The following is an 18,649-nucleotide window of genomic DNA, read 5'->3' on the forward strand; positions in this document are numbered from 1 at the left end:
GCATATATTTTCATACTGACACTTGCCTTTGCAGGAAATGACCACTTTATATAGAATAAAAGCTCTCTATTACCTAAGGGGCTGTTGCACTATACCTTGAACTTTTTCATTATGTATGCTTGCCAAGTTTCCTCCAAGGTTCATGCAAACTCTTCTTCCAGTATTCCAGTAATCAAAGCCGGAGCCAAAAAATTTGTAACACTATGGAAAAATAAGTATAGACTGTTAGAGTGACAGCACAAAGAATTTAGATATGAATTACACTAGTGTAATTAAAATCAGCCTCTCAGACCCCCAAATATTTTTTCAAAGTTAACTTGGATCTGGAGCCAAGTCAAAGCTATTTACACATTTTAAATTTGCTTTCTAACTTTCTATAAGGGACTGACAAGGTCACAACAAAACTCAAATAGCTATTTACAAACCACAGTAGGAATCTGATGAGAATCTAATGTTCTAGTTAACTCAGAGATTTCAAGAAGCTATTCACCACCACAAGTCAAAGACAAAGAGCTAACACTGTAGGAAAAGCCCAGCCCATGTGTGGAATTGCTGGAACTTTATGGAAAAATCTTTTTGACCCAGTCTCTGTGATCAGAGTACTCTTGTGTGTATTCAGCCTTCTTCATTGTACAGCTCTTTTAATAATGGAAGTACATGATTAATTTCTTAAAAAGTGTGTAGCCATCACATTACCAATACATATTCACCTTCAAAGGTTCTTATAATTATGAGTATGTCTCATCTGCCCTCTCCATGTTTGCAGCTCACTCTCTGCTCTGTGCCATGCCAGTAGCACAGTCGGAGAATTATTTTGCAAGGTTTGTGGAAAATAACAACTTTGATGACTGTAACCTGTCATAAACTCACCTGGTGTAATATCCATGTGTGCCTTTATAACAGTACTGTTTATATTAGGAAATAGAACCCTCACTTAACAAGCACATCAAGTTTGTCCTTTTGGGAAAGAGGCAAGCATTACATTGAAGCCTGTTTTGAAAAAAAATGTCTTATTTCTGATTTGTTCCATCTCAAATGACTAATTTTGTGCTATGTCTGATGCTTTCAAATTAATTCACTTCTTCAATTATTTGAAACATATATACAATGTGAAAGTTTTCCCACTGTGCCTCAGATGACTGCTTCTCAAGAAAACAATTAAAAATCTGTAAAACCACCATTTTGCAGTAATTAGCCAACAGGTTCATTTTTTAATGCAACTGAAAAAAGAGGTCTGAGAGACAAAAGGCCTCTAGTATATCTTTAAGTACCTTCCCAAGCAGTAATATCATTGTGCTTAGATGAAAGTATCATACCTGATTTTTAAATAAAATCCAGTCTGCAGGACATCCTCCAGGAGTTGAAGGTACTGCTGAAGGGAGGGTTGCATTTAAAAAACTTCTGTGCCTCTCACAGATATAGCCATTGGAAAAACCACAGCTGACATCATTCCACAAGCCTGAAATCAGTTGAAGTTTAGGTGCTAAGACATGGAATATGATTGAAAGATTGTGGGAAAGGGAACTGGTTTCTGGGCTTTTAAGTTCAGAAGCAATGTGCCTGGGAATGTGGAATAACCTGCATCAGCTCAACTCTACCTCCTACTGTCACTGTATACAGGGGCATTTGGTCCTGCTGTGACTGGGGGAGAAGTGGCCAGAAAAGATGGCCTCTCAGTGGAACCCTCCCAAACAGCTCTGTTGAACTGAAAGGTGCAAGTGTAAAGTAATGCTTTATCACTGTGTGAGTGCAGAATGTGAAATTCCATATATTTTCTATGCTCATACTAACTATTCTCTTATTATTAAATCAATTCTCTCAGTATTCAAAAATATATTTTAAAAATATTATATTACAATATTCTCTATTTCTAAGAAATATTTTAAAATAAGTGTTATCAAATTATAGTTATTTTGTTAACATTGCTGCTGATTTGAAGAGAATATTTTTTTTTGTGCAGCTAAAACATCAGTGATCAAATTGCTGCTGCATTCCTTGTTAAAATCAATATTCCATTTTTATGGATGATATGGCCCCTGAAGAAACCTCAAGTATAATGATTATTTTTGTTATGAATATTTCTCAAACTTGCTGGGAAAGAATGGGTGAAAACTGGTAAGACATTTTTAACACTAGAAGAGTAGCACGCATAAAATTACTTCAAAAACTGGAGTTGTGTAACTCACCATCTTCTTTATTTAAAACCACACAATTTTCTTGAGCATGTGCGAAGTTTGGCTCACCCTGTGCCCAAGCTGCATAATGCACTGGGCTTCCACTCATCCAACTGAAAAACAGTAGTGGTTGGTGAGACAATGACCATGAAACAATTGAGAAAAATTTTCCTTTTTTAAAAAATTACATCTGAGTCTGTCTGTAAATTGAGTTTCCATTAGGATTAAAAGATCTTAGATAATGAAATCCCTGCATATCAAGTCAAAAATACCTTTACTTTTAACAAATATTATCGACATATTCCTAGCATACAAAAATTCCATTTACAACTGTTTTTGTGCAATGTAGTTTAACCAAGGGAGGGCACACATTTCAACATGCATTATCATTCTCTGAATATGCATTTAACTCCATTGCAGTGGTTGCTCCAGAAGGAACTCTGACAATACAATATTCCTACAACTGCTTTTTATGGCTCTTGATGTAGTTTATTTACCTACCTGAACTGTTGATCAGAATCCTGGATTAATCCTATGAGATATGAGTTCAGTTTGCCATTTCTTAAGATCTAAACATAAAAAGTTATTTTTAATTGGCGTTTTCCAATATTTATTAGTCATCTAATAAAAGAAAAAAAGTATGGATTTTTGCTGAGGAAACAAAGAAATTAATACATATTCTTTAAATGATTGTGCACAGTCACCTGAGACACCATACAACTTAGAGTTTTGCTCTGTTGTTTTTACTGATACATTCCCATTTTTGGTTGAATTACTGGTATGATCAAAGCTTTCAAAATTCTGTTCTCAATTTAAAAAGTCAAAGAAGACTTGAGGAAAAACATTTAGTATAAAATTTTTAATACTTTCCTGGTTTTAAGCAGCTATATATTTCATGTGTCTCAAGCTGTCTGAGTTCTTCTCCTGTTGTATCCCTTCTCACACAATAGAAGCAAACATCTAATAGTGTGACTCAGAAAGGTGTTTGTGTGGCTAAGTTGGTATTAGTAAACCAAACAGGATTATGGCAGAGGTTTGAGGTACCATTCATGCTATTAAGTTCTCAGCATTCCCCTGCTGTGCTTCAGCTGTGGTACAAGGAAACTGTAATAATCCATGAAGGGCTGTTGGAACGATCACTGTAACATGGAACAGTCTAAGCCTTTGTTTGAAAAGCTATTTTGGAGAGCAACATGACCTCCAGATAGGACTATCAAAGCTACACTGGCAGCTGGCTCAATCTATGTGTAATATATTCTAGCATATGATATTCAGATAAGAGGCAACCACCCTGCCTCCTTCAGGCAGAAACACTCCTTCAGTGTTTTCTGAGAATACATCTACTCTGCCTGTTCATTGCACAGTAGGTATTTGCTCAGAACTCCATTCAGTTCAATTTTACAAACAGTAAATTCTTTTACATGTTTTATTTCCTAAAGTGAAGATTCATTTAGCAGAATAAATATTTTTTCATAGAATATTTAAACCTAATCCTAATAAAATTCTAGTAGTAGTAATATTTGGTAAAAGTGGTAATATTATGCAACAAGCACATTCTTCTGTACTTCACAAGAGGAGAATATGTACAAAGAGTATATAGCCATACAGTGTATAACATAACAAAATTTCTCCTTACGTATTTCCACAAAAATTTTCTTTCATTATTATTTCCAATAGTAGCAAGATTTCCACGATTGTTTTTGCAGAACGTTCTGGCTTTCTCCATAGAGGTCTTTTCTTGGCTGAAAAAATATTGTTTGTCTCCTTTTACAATCCAGCCATCTTCTGTGATTTCATATGCTGCAATCCAGAAGAGAAATATCAGAATTCTCCTCAGTTCTTATGCAAAGCTGGTGGTGTTACATTCCACCACCCTTTAGGTAAGTGAAAATAAACAGAAGCTTACTGGTAGAAGGGCCCAGAGGTTCTGGTTTCAAGGGTGTCCCTGTAATGAAATGGGATAAAAAAAGATGATGTAAAATTTTTCCCAATCATTGAATCAGTATAAGTGTTCAATTAGTGGAAATTATTTTTATGTCTATTAACTTTTCACATTTTATATATTCAATGCAAAATATATTTATTTAGCATCTTTGGTGCAAAGTTAAAAATGGATGTTCAGGGTACAAAAGATGCATTACAGGCCTGTGTCTTGGTAGATTTTTGATAAGCATATCTTGAATATTACGTAAATTGGATGGCTGAAGTTAGTCTGATTGAATACTTTTTTCTGAAAGAGCACTTAATAGAGAAAACACTCCAGTGTTGGTAGACTTGGAACAATTCTTTATAGACATTATCTTGTATTTGAAAAAGAAATTCAAATATTACACATAGTTTTGCTTTTTTACATATATTTATATTTATTATTTATTTTTATAATTTATATTTAACATTTTATTAGTATTGATTTGTTTGTTAAACTTTTTTTTCTATGTAGCTGCTTTGGGAAGAATTACATTGCCACATTTTGAAAAATAATTTAAACAAAAAAATTCCACATCACATGGAGTGTGATATTGGAGCAATGTTTCTCTAAACATGCAAGGCCAAAAGCTACAAAAATGTAAAACAAATGTCACCTTTATAATCTCAAGGCCAATTGAATGGGGCTTTGAGCAACCTGGTCAAAAGTTGGGGGTTGGAACTAAAACTTTAAAATCCTTTCCAACTCAAACCATTCTGTGATTCTATGGGGTTTTTTTCCCCCCCACAGGAATTTATTGCAATGTTTATGTTGCTGTATGTGTAGTTACATTTTACTAAGTGTGAGAACATATGCTTGGGTTAAAAAAAGAAATATGTCAGCCTTTAAAAATAATCTATTTTATGATGGGTCACAAGCTTAAAAAGAAAATGGTTGCAAGATTTAGAAGAAAAAACTGTAATGTATCTGCTCTGGAAGTATGAAGCATTCTGTCTATTTCAGCATCTTTCAACACGCCGTTATGCACTGCTGACTAATGATAGCAATTTCTTCAGGCTGTAATTTCTGCCATTCATATGCTACCACTAATTAACAGTAAACAGCTACTACTGACACTTCTGCTAAAGATTTTTAGCTGTGGTGATTATGCAGGTGAAGACTCACAAAGGAGCTCACCAGGAAAAATATCTTCACAACATCTCTCTGAGATATATGTCTATGACTATTACTTTAAGTATGAGAAGCTGAGACTATGCGCCTTGGTTAGAAAATTGTTCTGAATAATTCAGCAGCACAGAAATTATATTTTTTAGAAAAGTAGCCATTGAAAGTAGTGTGTGAGAGCCCAGGGAGCCACCAAAGAAACATTGTGGTTACTGTGGGAAGTAAAATATGTATCCCAACACATAGTTATAATTGAGTCCTCTCTAATTTCACTGCATATTTTCCCCAGCAGTAGCTGAGAAAAAAACAGAAGTAGGGAAGATTTTTCTACGAGTATGAGAGGAAGATGTGACCCTGTCTTAAAGTATTAAGTATTTTGAAGTTTTTCATTACCATCTTTTTGTTGCAGCAGGCCTGTTGTTACAGGCTTGTCATTACATGTCATCTTACAAAAAGACTGATTCTGTGATGCTGGCAGTGTTGTTTAATTTAGAGTAGGTGACTACTTTGTTGTTGTGTACCAACATCTGAGCAGAGGAGTGAAGTTTCAGTTCACAAAGGATATGATTTTAAAAAAATATTTTTCTTTTTTTTTTTTCTTTTTGTCAAATGGTAGTCCTCTCTTCTTCCCTCAGTCAGAACTTCTGTTTTGACAAAAATCTGCTCTTGTGCAGAGCAGTGAATATAGCAAAGTAAACTCTTGAGATTGTTTTCATCATATTTTCTATTACTATACCATTACATAAAGAAGTGTAATTTTGTAAAGCTTACATGGAATATACTTTTTCTAATGAAACACAAAGTTTATTGTTAACATCTGAAATCTTGTATTCCAAAGGTATTTATATGTCTTGACCTACTTTTCTGTTTGCAAAATTCCTGTGAAATCAACAGCACTTGCTACCAGTATGTAACTTGTAGAGCTTCCTGTTACAATAGAGTGGATTCAGCTTGAATTTCTTCCTAAGTTGAGTTTAGAGTAAAAAGTAACCTACCTTTCTTTATTTCACAAATCCAGTTATGACTGTATTCACAGTGCTCCTTAATCCATGATGAAAAAGGGCCTTCTTTGATTGCTCCGCAATCTTGAAATGCAGGATCATACAAATCATGTTTTGCTTTATAATTCATCTACAGAGAAAACACACCTGTGGTTTTTATTTTCATCTACAGGGGAAAAAACTGTACTCTGTAAGGAATGAGAAATAGAGCAAAAGTTCCCAACCACTCCTTTTCCTCCTCCTCTGGCTGTGAAGCCAATGTGAGCTATTGAAGTAACTACTAACACCCTGCAAGAGGAAAGAAAGGCTCTGAGTTTATGCAGCATCAAACAGACTGTAGCAGTCCCACAAAAACTGGAATCAAATGAAATGATAAATAAAGAACGGGAAAAAATAACATGGCAATTTATCACCAGAGACTAACAAAAATGAGGAGAGACCATTCTTACATATTTGTGACTTGGATAATCATTTCTGTAGCTGAAAGTAGTCCTTTGTATTATCATTTTTGTAATGGTATAACCTCAGGGTTTACTGGCCTCTTTTGTTTTTTCCAATCCAGTATGACGAATAACGATTCAGAGTTACCCAGTTGCAAAATAGACATTTTTGGAAATTCTTACACAGCTTTCATACACACCAGTCATGGAAACTTCTCCAACAGAAAAAAAGTCAGACCAGAAAGAAACTGGCATGGTGAAACACTCACCGGAGAACCATCACTCCAGAAAAGCCCTCCATCAGGATCCAAACAGTGCAAACCTATCCAGAAAGGCTGAAATGATGGGGATTTCTTTCTAGAGTGTGAAAAAATGTATAGTGAAAGAGGATATATGTTGTTAGCTCTGCTTAATTTTATAAGTCATGTGGGACAATAACTTTGACACTTATTGAACACTTCAAATGCAGAAATTTTAAAATAAAAAGTACTGTTGGTCAGAAAACTTCCATTGGCAAGTACACAAAGTTCACACCTTAAAATTTCCTGCTCTGCAAATGGCTATATTGAAAATGCAGCACATTGTTTTTCTACATTGATGTTGTAATTATATTGGTTTTTTTCCTCAGAAAAAAAATTTTCAGGGATACTGGAAGACTAAATTTGGTTTCAAGATGATCCACTAAACAAACTTAGAATTAGTACTGTGGAGATGCATTCAAGAAACGTTGTTGTGTTGGTTTTTACCTGAATTTAAAATGTTTGCAGATTTTGACACGTTTTAGGAGCTCCAAAAATTTCTTTGAAAACATATTACTCATATGAGATATTTTCTCAGTTATTTTTCTTATTGTTACGGTGAAAACCAGATAGATTTATAATTCTCTCAGGAGCAAAACTAGAGTATTATTATTTATTACTGCATCATGTGTTGTTACACCAAAATTTCAATTATTAGACAGTTCTTACTTTATTAAGTTTTCTATGACTGTTTGTTCTTCTTCATTTCTAATGGCAGCCAGGTCTCCTCCTATTTCTCTGCAGAAATCTCGGGCTTCAAACCATGTTTTCTTTTGGTCTTCTTCCCTCACAAAACCCTGTAGATGCAGGTAGAACACTGTGTTTTCAGTGTGCTAAAAATAAATCTGGCCACCTAGCATAAGAAAATATAAGTAAACCTTCCATTACAATTATCCATTGTAATATGGATTCAAAAGTAATTGGATAACCTTACTTATCACTGATAGAATGAAAACTGCAGTGATATTTGAACAGTTGTGTAAAAGCTTGCTACATTGTGCTATTTGTGGTGTTTAGATTACCCATCTATTTGGTGCTCTCCTGTTTCCAGGTAGGCTTATGGCAAAAACCAATACTTACTCTGAAGCATGAATTCATGTTATTGCTTGTATCCCAACCCAAGGGACATTTTGAATCAGAAATGGTTTCAGAAGCAACAGGAACAGTGACTTTTTCAGCTAATTTTTTGCAGAGAAATTTTGCCTTTACTTCACAGTTCTTAACATCCCATAGTCCAGCTGCAGTTCCAGTTCTAAGGGCAACACAACCAGCTTCCTTCCCTTTGTGAGATAAAAAAAGGAAGTTGGAATGTGTTTTAAAGAGGCTCTTTTGACATTTTTATGGCTCATGTAATTAATTTAGAAAAGACTATTTGAAGTAATAAAGTGTAGTGTCCACTCAGAGGAGGAGCTTTGTGAAAAGAGGAAACCAGCAAGTCCTTCATCATTGTCCCTTCCCTTTGAGTGCATAAACAGCTCCTGGCCTGCCTCTTTCCTCTGCCACTCGTGGCAAGGCTTTGGCTGCCCATCATCAAGGCATCCTTCCCACTCAGTTTGATTTTGCTTTTGGAAACAATGAGGAATCAGAAAATAAATATTTTCATAGCGTCATAGAAAAATCATAGAATAATTTAGGTTGGAAAATATCTGTAAGATTGTAGAGTCCAGCCATTAATACAGCACCACCAAGCCCATCAGTGCCACATCTACACATCCTCACATCTTGTAAATCCCTTCAGGTATGGTGACTCAACCACTTCCCTGGGCAGCCTGTTCCAAGGCCTGAGCATCCCTTCTGTGAAGAAATCTTTCCTGGTATCCAGTCTAAAGCTTTCCTGATGCACCTTGAGGATATTTTCTCTTCCTCTATTACTTGTTACTTGGGAGAAGAGACTGATCTTCACCTCATTACAACCTCCTTTCAGGCAGTTGTAGAGAGTGATAAAGTTTCCTCTGAGCCTCTTTTCCTTCAGGCTAAACAACCCTAGCTCCCTCAGCCTCTCCTCGTTAGACTCATGTTTCAGACTCTTCACCAGCTTTGTTGACCTTCTCTGGACACACTGCAGCATCTCTGTATTTTTCTTGTAGTGAGGGACCCAAAGCTGAACCCAAGATTCAATTTGCAGCCTCACTGATGCCAAGTACATGTATTGAAGACACTTCAGTTTCAAAGGAAGAATGTTCATATGTGTCACCATGGATTTATCAAAATTGGAGAACAGTTTAGAATTAGGGAGCTCTTTAGTAGAATAGATTTAGTCCAGTGGTAGTGATACTTTAAAGAACCTAGAAATGAAACAACACACTTTCAAGATAATACTAATATAGGAGGTAATATAAAGGCTGGTCTTTATTGGAGGCCTCCAGGAGAAGATATGGAACATACCCACAAGATTCCCACCCCACCACAGGGTGAATTCAGTTTTATAAGTTTAGCCAATTAGCATAATTGATAAAAACCATCAATTAGAGATATAAGAGGTGAGGTAATTTCCCCCAGTTCAACTCTCTCTGAACCACAGTATCACAGAATCACTAGGCTGGACGAGACCTTTAAGATCATTGAGTCCAACCCATGCCCTAGCACCTCAACTGGATCATGGTACTGAGTGCCACATCCAATCTTTTTGTAAACACATCCAGGGATGGTGACTCCACCACCTCCCCTGGCAGACCATTCCAATACTCTATCACCCCTTCTGTAAAACTTTTCCTAATATCCAACCTATATTTCTCTTGGTGCAATTTAAGACTGTGTCCTCTCATTCTGTCAGTGCTGCCTGGAGGAAGGAACCAGCCCCCACCTTTCAGGAAGTTGTAGAGAGTGATGAGGTCACATCAGAGTCTCCTTTTCTGGGGCTAAACAACCCCAGTTGTTCCTCACAGGGTTTGTGTTCACAGCCTCTCACCAGCCTCGTTGCCTCCTCTGGTTGCACTCAAGCATCTCAATGTCCTGAACTGAGGGGCCCAGAACTGGACACAGCACTCCAGGTGTGGCCTCACCAGTGCCGAGTACAGGGGGAGAATGATGCCCCTGCTCCTGCTGTCCACACTATTGCTGATCCAGGCCAGGGGCCTTTGGCCTTTTTGGCCACCAGGGCACACTGCTGGCTCATGTTCAGCTGCTGTCACCAGCACCCCCAGGTCCCTTTCTGCCTGGGCACTGTCCAGCCACACCATCTCCAGCTTGTAACTTTGCAGAGGTTATTGTAGCCAAAATGCAGGACTTGGCACCTGGACTTATTAAACTTCATCCCATTGGACTCTTTCCATCCATCCAACCATTCCAGGTCTCTCTGCAGAGCCATCCTCCCTTCCAACAGATCGACACATGCATCCACATTAGTGTTGTCTGCAAATTTACTAATGAAAGACTCAATTCCCTCATCCGTGTCATCAGTAAAAATACTGAACAGAACAGCGCAGACACCTGAGGGCCACCACTGGTGACTGGCTGCCAGCTGGATGCAGCACAACCACTCTCTGGGCCATCCTGCCAGTTCCTAACCCAGCAAAGAGTGCTCATGTCCAAGCCCTGGGCTGCCAGCTTTTCCAGGGAATGCTGTGGGAGACAGTGTCAAAGGCCTTGCTGAACTCCAAATAGACAATATCCACAGCCTTTCCTGCATCCACCAGGTTGGTCACCTGGTCATAAAAGGAGATCAGGTTGGTCAGGCACAACTTACCCATGCTGGCTGGGTCTGATACCCTGGCCATCCCGTGTGTGCTGTGTGATGATACTCAATATACTGTTCATTACCTTACCAGGTACTGAGGTCAGACTGACTGGTCTATAATTACCACGATTCTCCTTCCCACCCTTTTTGAAATGGGTGTCACACTGGCCAGCTTCCAGTCATCTGGAACCTCACCAGTGAGCCAGGACTGCTGGTAACTGATGGAGAGTGGTTTCACAAGCTCATCTGCCAGCTCCCTCATCACCCTGGGATGGATCCTATCTGGGCACATGGATTTATGAACATCCTTCCCCTTCAGGTGGAAACTAAACTTTTTTAATGAAAATATGTCTTGAAGCGCTGTTTTTAAGCCTTGGTTCCCAGAAAGAACCAAGATAGGATAGAGGTCTTGTATCCCCTGGGACTCAGAGCTCTAGAATATGTTTTGTCCTTCTGGTTAGGGAAAAGGTAGGGAAAAGTACTGTGACTACTAATACCACTAATACTACTAATAAGCTACAGATATGCAAGTAAAGAATACGGAGAAAATATAAAAAGAAAAAGGCAAAAATCATTCAGCATCAGTAGAGTACCAGGCATTGCTGCATTCCAGTTTGTGTACAGAACACCTTCACCAGTCACCCACTTGAAAATCCCTTGCTCTTCCATGTCTGAGAGACCGATCCAAAAATACTTCTCAGAGCTCAGACCAATGAGGCTGGTCAGGTAGGCTTGCTCATATCTGAAATGACAGGAGTCAGATAGGACTAAGCCAAGCTTTCCTTCCATCTTCCACTCCTCAGCATCCAGACCTCACACAGCTAGAATGAATAGAATCTCCATTAAATTTCCTCTTATGGGCAATATGTTATTCAGCTGCAATAGGGGGTGAAGCTGTGCTATACTGAAAAACTGTTCCTTATAGACCAGAAGTTGCTGTTTTCTGTTCTTACAAAGTACTAGAAAGCATTGATGTATAAATTATTTTTAGTAAAAAAAGCCTTACTGTGTTTATTATTTTATTTTTTCTTCAGAAAAAGGATATTCTGAGTTTTTTTAGTTTGGTTTTTCAGTTGGTTATTTTTTTTTTATTTGTTTTTCAAAAAAGTTCTCAACTATTTTTTAAAATTCCAATATTATTTTATCCGATATACAATTTTTAAACTTTTCATACCTGTCTCCTATACTTGTTAAATAACCACTGCTCCTTTCACAGGTTTTCTTTGCTTCTGAAAATGTTACAGAAGTATGTCCAACCAGGTAGCAGTAAAAACCATGTCTTTCCCAACCCTGTCAAAAACACATGAAATAAACTTGCAATTAAAAACAACATATGTTCTAGTACTTGAATTTCAATTAATACACATAAATTAACATATTTTTAATATAACCTAACATGCTTATATATAAATTTCAATTCCAGTGTACTAATGGAAATTCAGCTTAGCAAACATTCAGTGCAGAAAGAAGAGATTTAGTGCCTATAAGTCTCACATTTTTGAAAATAATGGATATTTTTTTACTGGTAAAAAAGTCAGAGGGACAGAGAAGAGAGAGTGCATTCAGAATCAGGCGAATAAAATTCTTCTTTGCTCAGAACCAAAAAGAGTAGTCTGTATTGGAGATGCTGACTCAAGTTTCCTATGTTTTCAAGGCTAAAGGAACAGTAAATAGACTAATTAGTTGATTTAATACTTCTGGTCATCAAAAAAGTCTGACTGAAAAGGTAACATAAAAAACACTGAAGAGCAAAATCCTCAGAATTACAGCTGAATTCCAAGCCACTTTTCCCTTTTATGCCATTTCAAGATTTGCTTGCTGGACCCAAGAAAGGTAAATAAACTCTGTGTTCAATATTTGGCTGCTGCTTAACTCCATTGAGCACAATGTGTCTCAGCTCCGTTCCCCATATGGGCTTGTGGGAAAGGTTACCAAATATAGAATAATAGTAAATACAAAAGTAAAGAGAGGGAAAAGAAGGAAAAAAAGCAGTAGGATACAATAACTTGCTCAAAACAAATTCACTTATGAAAATGATTTTATTGTTTTGATTTGGCTTCAGTAGTGAGATTTGTCATCATCTTGCATCATGCTGCACAGTCCAGAAATTGTTACCAGTCCCTACTACATGTTCAATAAACCAGAAATGGTTGCAGAACAATATAACAAATATGCAGGCAACCACAGAATGGCTTTAGTGCCTTTCACAGAAAGTTCTGAGAGGTAATAGGCCTGACTTATTGTTATTCCTTATATGGGAATGTAGTGAAAATTATCACCCTGATAATTTGTTGTGGAATAAGTCTTGTTAGGGAAGAAAAAAAACAAAAGCTTCAATGTCAAGAGGAGTTTGTGAAATTTTGCTAAACAGATTCTTGGTTATGCTTTCTTCTTACCTTCAAGCAGGCAGGATCAGTCTTTTCTGTTCCAGAAACTCCTTGTAGTGGGTCTCTTTTGCAGATGTAGCCTAACTTCCTGTCACAGGCACTGTCTGCCCAGTATCCATCCTATGTGCAGTTTGGGAAGAGGTGAAAAGCAGTGAGGCAGAACCTTTTTATTTTGGAAACATTATCATTCTTTTCAAAATACTGTTTCAATGTGGATATCTGTACTTTTTAATAGATTCCAAATATTTGAGCTTGGAGGTGAGGTTATGTTAAGCTAAGTGTTAAGCTGGACTGTTAAGGTTTGCTTAGCATATGATGTACACTCACAATCAGATATGAACATTTACTAGTTATATGGAATTTCATTTTAAATGTAATTTTGAACAACTATATGTCTGAGTGAATAAAGAGAACGTTCTTTGATTCTATGCAACTTAGCAGCTATGTTAAGTGGCATTAAAAATGTCCCTAGAAGTATAACCAAAACTCAAATAGTGCAGTGCTGCACTGTATGATTCATGTGGAATGATTCACCTTTCCTGCCATAATGACACAATCTTCTTGGCCAGTGACTTCATGGGTTGGTTCTCCAGGCAACCACTTGGTATATGTCACAGGAGTCCCATCACTCCACTCAAAGTACATTTGAGTGTTGAGGTCGTTCAGGCCAATCCACAGCTCATCCACAGCTCCTAAGGACAGAAATTAATCTGTGTTATTACCCAAGTTGAAACAGTCCATAGGAGAAAGATTTTATGGAGATTACCTGAAATTACAATGTTGCCATGCAAATTCATCTGTATTAAAAGACAGAGGACTTTATATTAAAATGTAATTCACGTTCTTCTTTCAAGAAGTTAAAAATGAAATACCAGCAGGAAATTAGATTTGGCAGCTTTATCAGTAAAGTACATTACTGTATCTACAGCTACAAGGTGTCTGATGCAGATAATCCACTTAAATGCTGCAGTGACTAGAGCTGTTATTTCCTTCAAGTGATTTTATGCAGTGAAAAACAAATGAAAATCAAAATGAAAAGAATTAAAATGAAAATGAAAAGACCATAATGATTCCTCTCGTGGGTTTTTTGCTTTCAGGTTTTTATAACCTATATATCTGCGGCCTTCCCTATAAATATTCTTAAAAAACAAGCAAGAATTATTTTATTTAAATCCTGCAGGATTTCTAATAGTACAGCTCTCCATTTGTACCAAGCATTGCCCTGTAGAAATACTCACTGTAGCCAAGCTGAGACAGTATGAAGCCATGCTCTTCAGGGTTGTGGATACTGGCCAGGTTACCATTGCTCTTATTGCAGGAAATTAGGGCTTCTCTCCATTCTTTGGGGTCTCTATGAACCATGAAACAGTGACCTCCATAGGGCAACCATTCTTCTGGGCATTTAACAGGCTCTGCATCCCCCCAAAATCAATAGATAATTCAAGTTTTTAAATGGTGCAAACTGAAGTCTAGAATAACTACAATTATATTGAAAATTAGCTAATTAACAAATTAGAATGAAAAGAAAGCGGTAACAAATTAGCAGTACTTCATTCCTCATACATCTATTGCAGCCTGTATGTTGCTGCTCAGAGTACTTTGACAGAAAGCATATACTGAATTTAAGCAGAAGACGAAAAGACTGGAGCCAGTTGTTACTGGGGTTCACTAGCGTGAAGTATTCAGAAGAATATGGCCAGAGGAATATTTTGGAATTTCACATGTAGCATTTCCACACAATGTACCCCACCCAATTATGGTTTTTTTATTTTTCATAAAGGAAAGGCAGCACAAGTAATTCTCTGCACATATGGCTTTCCATGCCAGCTGTCATTAAATAAACCAGAGAGAAGTATAGTGGAAAAGGAAGTTGCTCATTTTCACCATCTTTCTAGGTTACAGGCAATCCCATCAAGAATTTGCTCTGAGCCTACTGATGCCATTTTCCCAAGTCTTCTGTGACAAACCTCTGTGTTTCCATTAGAATGCAATGCAGAAAGGATGAAGCCTCTCTAACTTTATTTTCATGTCCATGAAGACCATGATACTTTCATGAAACTGCATGGCTTAACCCAGTGCCTCTGGAATTGTGAATAATAACATAAAGTAAAAAATGCTTGTGTGGTTACTGGGCTCCAGGAACATTTTCAATATTTAAATATATTTCACTAAAGAAATAACTATATGCTTTGCTCTGTACCAGTCATCAGAGTGGAAAAACAAATTTCAATGCTTGCTCTTTTTTTTTTTAAGTAGTGATTAAATTTAACTTTAGTGACACAAATTATGCCTTTATCAAAAGGTTTTTATTTGCTTGACATACCCGATGGAAGAATTAAAGGATCCTTTGTGGATTTTTCCTTTTTACAGATATATCCAAGTTTCAGCTCACATGGCTGGTTTTCCCATTTAGCATCTCTTCTGGGGTTTAGTACTGCACAAAGCTTTTCAGGCTCAAGCTCAGGGCTTCCTTCATGAGATTAAAAACAAATTATTATTATTATGTAGCACAGGGTTTATGTCAGCAGCTAAAAGAGCAAATTACTGATAGCCTTTTCATGTGTCAATTATGGGCTCATGATTTCACTGCTACAATTATTTTTCTACCAAAGATAAGGAAATGTAATTTAGAAGTACCCATCAAAATATTTCTTTCAATGGTTGTTGCATAATTAACACTTTCTGCCACATTTGATTACAGAATAGTGGTCCTTTCTGCATGTCCCTTTGGAATTTGAACACAGATTTGTTCCTTGCTGCAAGCAGAACCTCCTGACATTCCCTCACAATTTCTGTCTCTCCTCTGCCTGCCTCTTCCACCAACACCCCCAGAGTTTCCCCACAGGACCACTATCCCTGGGGAATGGTCAGTGTTTTCTTCTCAGAGAGGCATACAGATAGTGTGATTAATTACCTTTTTTCCCTCTCTCCCCACAAAAGAATTCTGCAGTGAACTGGAGGTGTGCAGATTAACTCATGATCATAGTCATTGTGTGGGCTACAGGAGCTCGGGGGGTTTGATTTGGGCTCTGTGTGGGCTCAGTGACCTGAGACCCAACATCCTGGTCCTGCAAAGCTCAAGGAATTAGACCAGCTCAACAGAAGGTAGAAAAATCTTCCACCAGACTAAGCAGCTCTGGGCATTCCCTTCATCTTCTGTGCCAGATAAAAGCAGGTGGCACCTCTGAGGCTGGAGAAGGCTGAAATGCTTGCATTTATTCAGAGTTTGCTGCAACCAACTGTTGCCATGGCAATAATTGACTTTAAAATATATGAATGCCATATCGATGGCATGAACTCTTGAATGAGGAGAGAAGAGTAAAAAAGCATAAGAAGTGAAGAGGAGGGCTTTGTAAGAGCAATGCTCACTGGCAGCTGAGTCCTTGCAGGATGCAGGGTCTGATAACCCTGTGGAAGCTGTAGAGACGCAGAGGATTTCACTGACTTGAAGGCATTCCCAGTATGATACGGCTCAACTAGTGTTTTTTACTTTATCTGCCTCTGATAGGAGATGAGGTTATTTAGGTCTTCTTGAAGTTCTGTGAGTTATATCTAGTGAATTAAAGTATAATTCTCAGATTATAATTCCAAAAATTGTTTAAAAAGATTACTACCTGGTGCCCAGTTAAAGTATCTGAAGGGAAAGCCACCACTCCACTGCCAGCCAGTGTTGAGATTCAGACTGTTAAGCCCAATCCAGAGAGAGGATCTCTTGCTGTCAATCAAATCTAGGTAACCAAAAGAATTGAATTCTAATGAGATTTGCTAGGAAAATTTCTGCAATTCTGAAGTTTAGAAGAAGATAGTAAAAATCTGCCTAGTGATTTGTTATTGCAGCATAGAATTAGTGTTTAATGATAATAAACTCGGAGGGTTTTTTCTGTAGAATTGATAAAGGTTATTTTACATATTAGTTTATCTGAACTTAATGCTATTCTACAGTTGTATGTAAACAATAAGCTTTGAAAATTGAAAGATTGAATTTCTATTATTAATATTGCCATAAGTTTTCTTGATTGTGGTGCAATTGATAAAGGACCTTCATACATAAAGTCTGTATAAAATTTGTAAAAAAATTCAAAACAACTATTTCATTAGATATACATGAAGAATACTGATTTATTAACACAAAATATAATTGTAGAACATGTCATATAGTGTAATTGTTGTATAATGGCTCTCTTCTAAAATGTTTCTTCTTTTAAGTCCCCTTTATGGGACCTTTCTGGTATTTCCTGAACTTGAGCTAACTTTTGCTTAATTGGCTGGAAATCCTTAGATTTTTTTAAAATAAAATAATAGTGTAAAATGTTTCAAATGGTAATTCCACAACTTACTAAAGTTCCACATATGAAAAGCCTAATTTGCTGTAGTTTTTTTATTTTTGATTAGTATAAATACCATTTTCTTACATCAGCTATTCTCTATAGTATGATTAAAGCATTGAAACATTTGTAATCAGTCAAAAAAACCTTTTGAAATAGTTTTTACTGAATCTTGCTCATTAGTTTACCTCTTAGATATATTTGTTCATGTATCTCTGTGACACTTAATAGTTCTGCATTCTGTTGCTGACAGCTCTTCCTTGCTTGGTGCCATGTGAGAGCTGACTGGTGGTTTATCTGGTAGTAGGTCCCTGTCAAAGGATCTGTATTCCAAAATCTGTCAATATCTGTGTGAAAGAAAGGAGATTTAGTACCTGAGTATGTCATAAACATTTTATACAAGGTATTATGGCAAAATTTAACTGCAAGCTTATTTGTGAAATAACATTTTGGAGCAATTAAGGCTCAGACCCACAAGTCTATCTTGATCTTTGTTAAGAATAGAGGGTGTGTCATTGACATTATCAGTGATGAGCATTTCATCCTTTATTCACACTTTCCCCTTCAAATTTTATAAACTCTAGGAGAAAAAAAAATTTAAAGAGGCCAATAAATCCAAACTGTATCTTGATCATTGTCTACACTGAGAACCTGTTCAGAAGTTCATAGGCTATGCTGAAGGGTATTCTTGGTTGGAACAGAACTGAAATACAAACATTTGCAGTAGTGAAACCTTTCTTGTGAAATTATGCCATCACTAATCACGTTGACACTGCTGTAGGCTTGGGGAAGAGCAGCTGGGAAACTGTCCAGGGGAAACAGACTTGGGATGTTGATTGATCACCAGCCAAACGTGAGCCAGTGAGTGCCCAGGTGGCCAAGAAGGCCAATGGCACCTTGGCTTGTAACAGCAGCAGCGTGGCCAGCAGGAACAGGGCAGTGATTGTCCCTCTGTGCTCGGCACTGATATGGCCACACCTCAAATACTCTGTTCAGTCATGACCCTGACTACAATAAAGATCTTGAGGTGCTGGAGCACATCCAGAGGAGGGCAAGAGAGCTGGTGAAGGAGCAGCTGAGGGAATTGAGATTGTAATTGTGATCTGCATGTTATTTAGATAACTGGAATGTTGAAATTGTCCTCTGAGAGCTCACTGTTAGCAAAACTGTCCCCTGAGCAAGTACTAAAACAAGCTGTGATTACAACTTGCCCTAAATTTCTCTTTTTTGAGAAAAAAAAAAATTGAATTTCTTGG

The 18,649-nt window shown here is 37.2% G+C and overlaps 1 protein-coding gene across 1 annotated transcript in view; it reads right to left on the reverse strand.

Moving 5' to 3' along the window:
- Positions 1–18,649, reverse strand: part of LOC107199769 (macrophage mannose receptor 1-like) — a 33,800-nt gene that overhangs the window by 10,606 nt on the left and 4,545 nt on the right. Inside the window, exons 4-21 of the mRNA XM_015617243.2 lie at positions 17,582–17,740; positions 16,683–16,796; positions 15,392–15,538; positions 14,307–14,480; positions 13,603–13,760; positions 13,078–13,188; positions 11,856–11,971; positions 11,275–11,423; positions 8,086–8,285; positions 7,675–7,802; positions 6,976–7,063; positions 6,261–6,396; positions 4,081–4,119; positions 3,811–3,974; positions 2,676–2,743; positions 2,187–2,287; positions 1,317–1,459; positions 96–201 (exon numbers count right to left, since the gene is read on the reverse strand). Of these exons, the coding sequence (XP_015472729.1) occupies positions 96–201; positions 1,317–1,459; positions 2,187–2,287; positions 2,676–2,743; positions 3,811–3,974; positions 4,081–4,119; positions 6,261–6,396; positions 6,976–7,063; positions 7,675–7,802; positions 8,086–8,285; positions 11,275–11,423; positions 11,856–11,971; positions 13,078–13,188; positions 13,603–13,760; positions 14,307–14,480; positions 15,392–15,538; positions 16,683–16,796; positions 17,582–17,740 (2,301 nt within the window). The remainder of the gene's footprint in view (positions 1–95; positions 202–1,316; positions 1,460–2,186; positions 2,288–2,675; positions 2,744–3,810; positions 3,975–4,080; positions 4,120–6,260; positions 6,397–6,975; positions 7,064–7,674; positions 7,803–8,085; positions 8,286–11,274; positions 11,424–11,855; positions 11,972–13,077; positions 13,189–13,602; positions 13,761–14,306; positions 14,481–15,391; positions 15,539–16,682; positions 16,797–17,581; positions 17,741–18,649) is intronic.

This window comes from Parus major, chromosome 2, assembly GCF_001522545.3.
Source record: "Parus major isolate Abel chromosome 2, Parus_major1.1, whole genome shotgun sequence".
Taxonomy (NCBI): Eukaryota; Metazoa; Chordata; class Aves; order Passeriformes; family Paridae; genus Parus; species Parus major.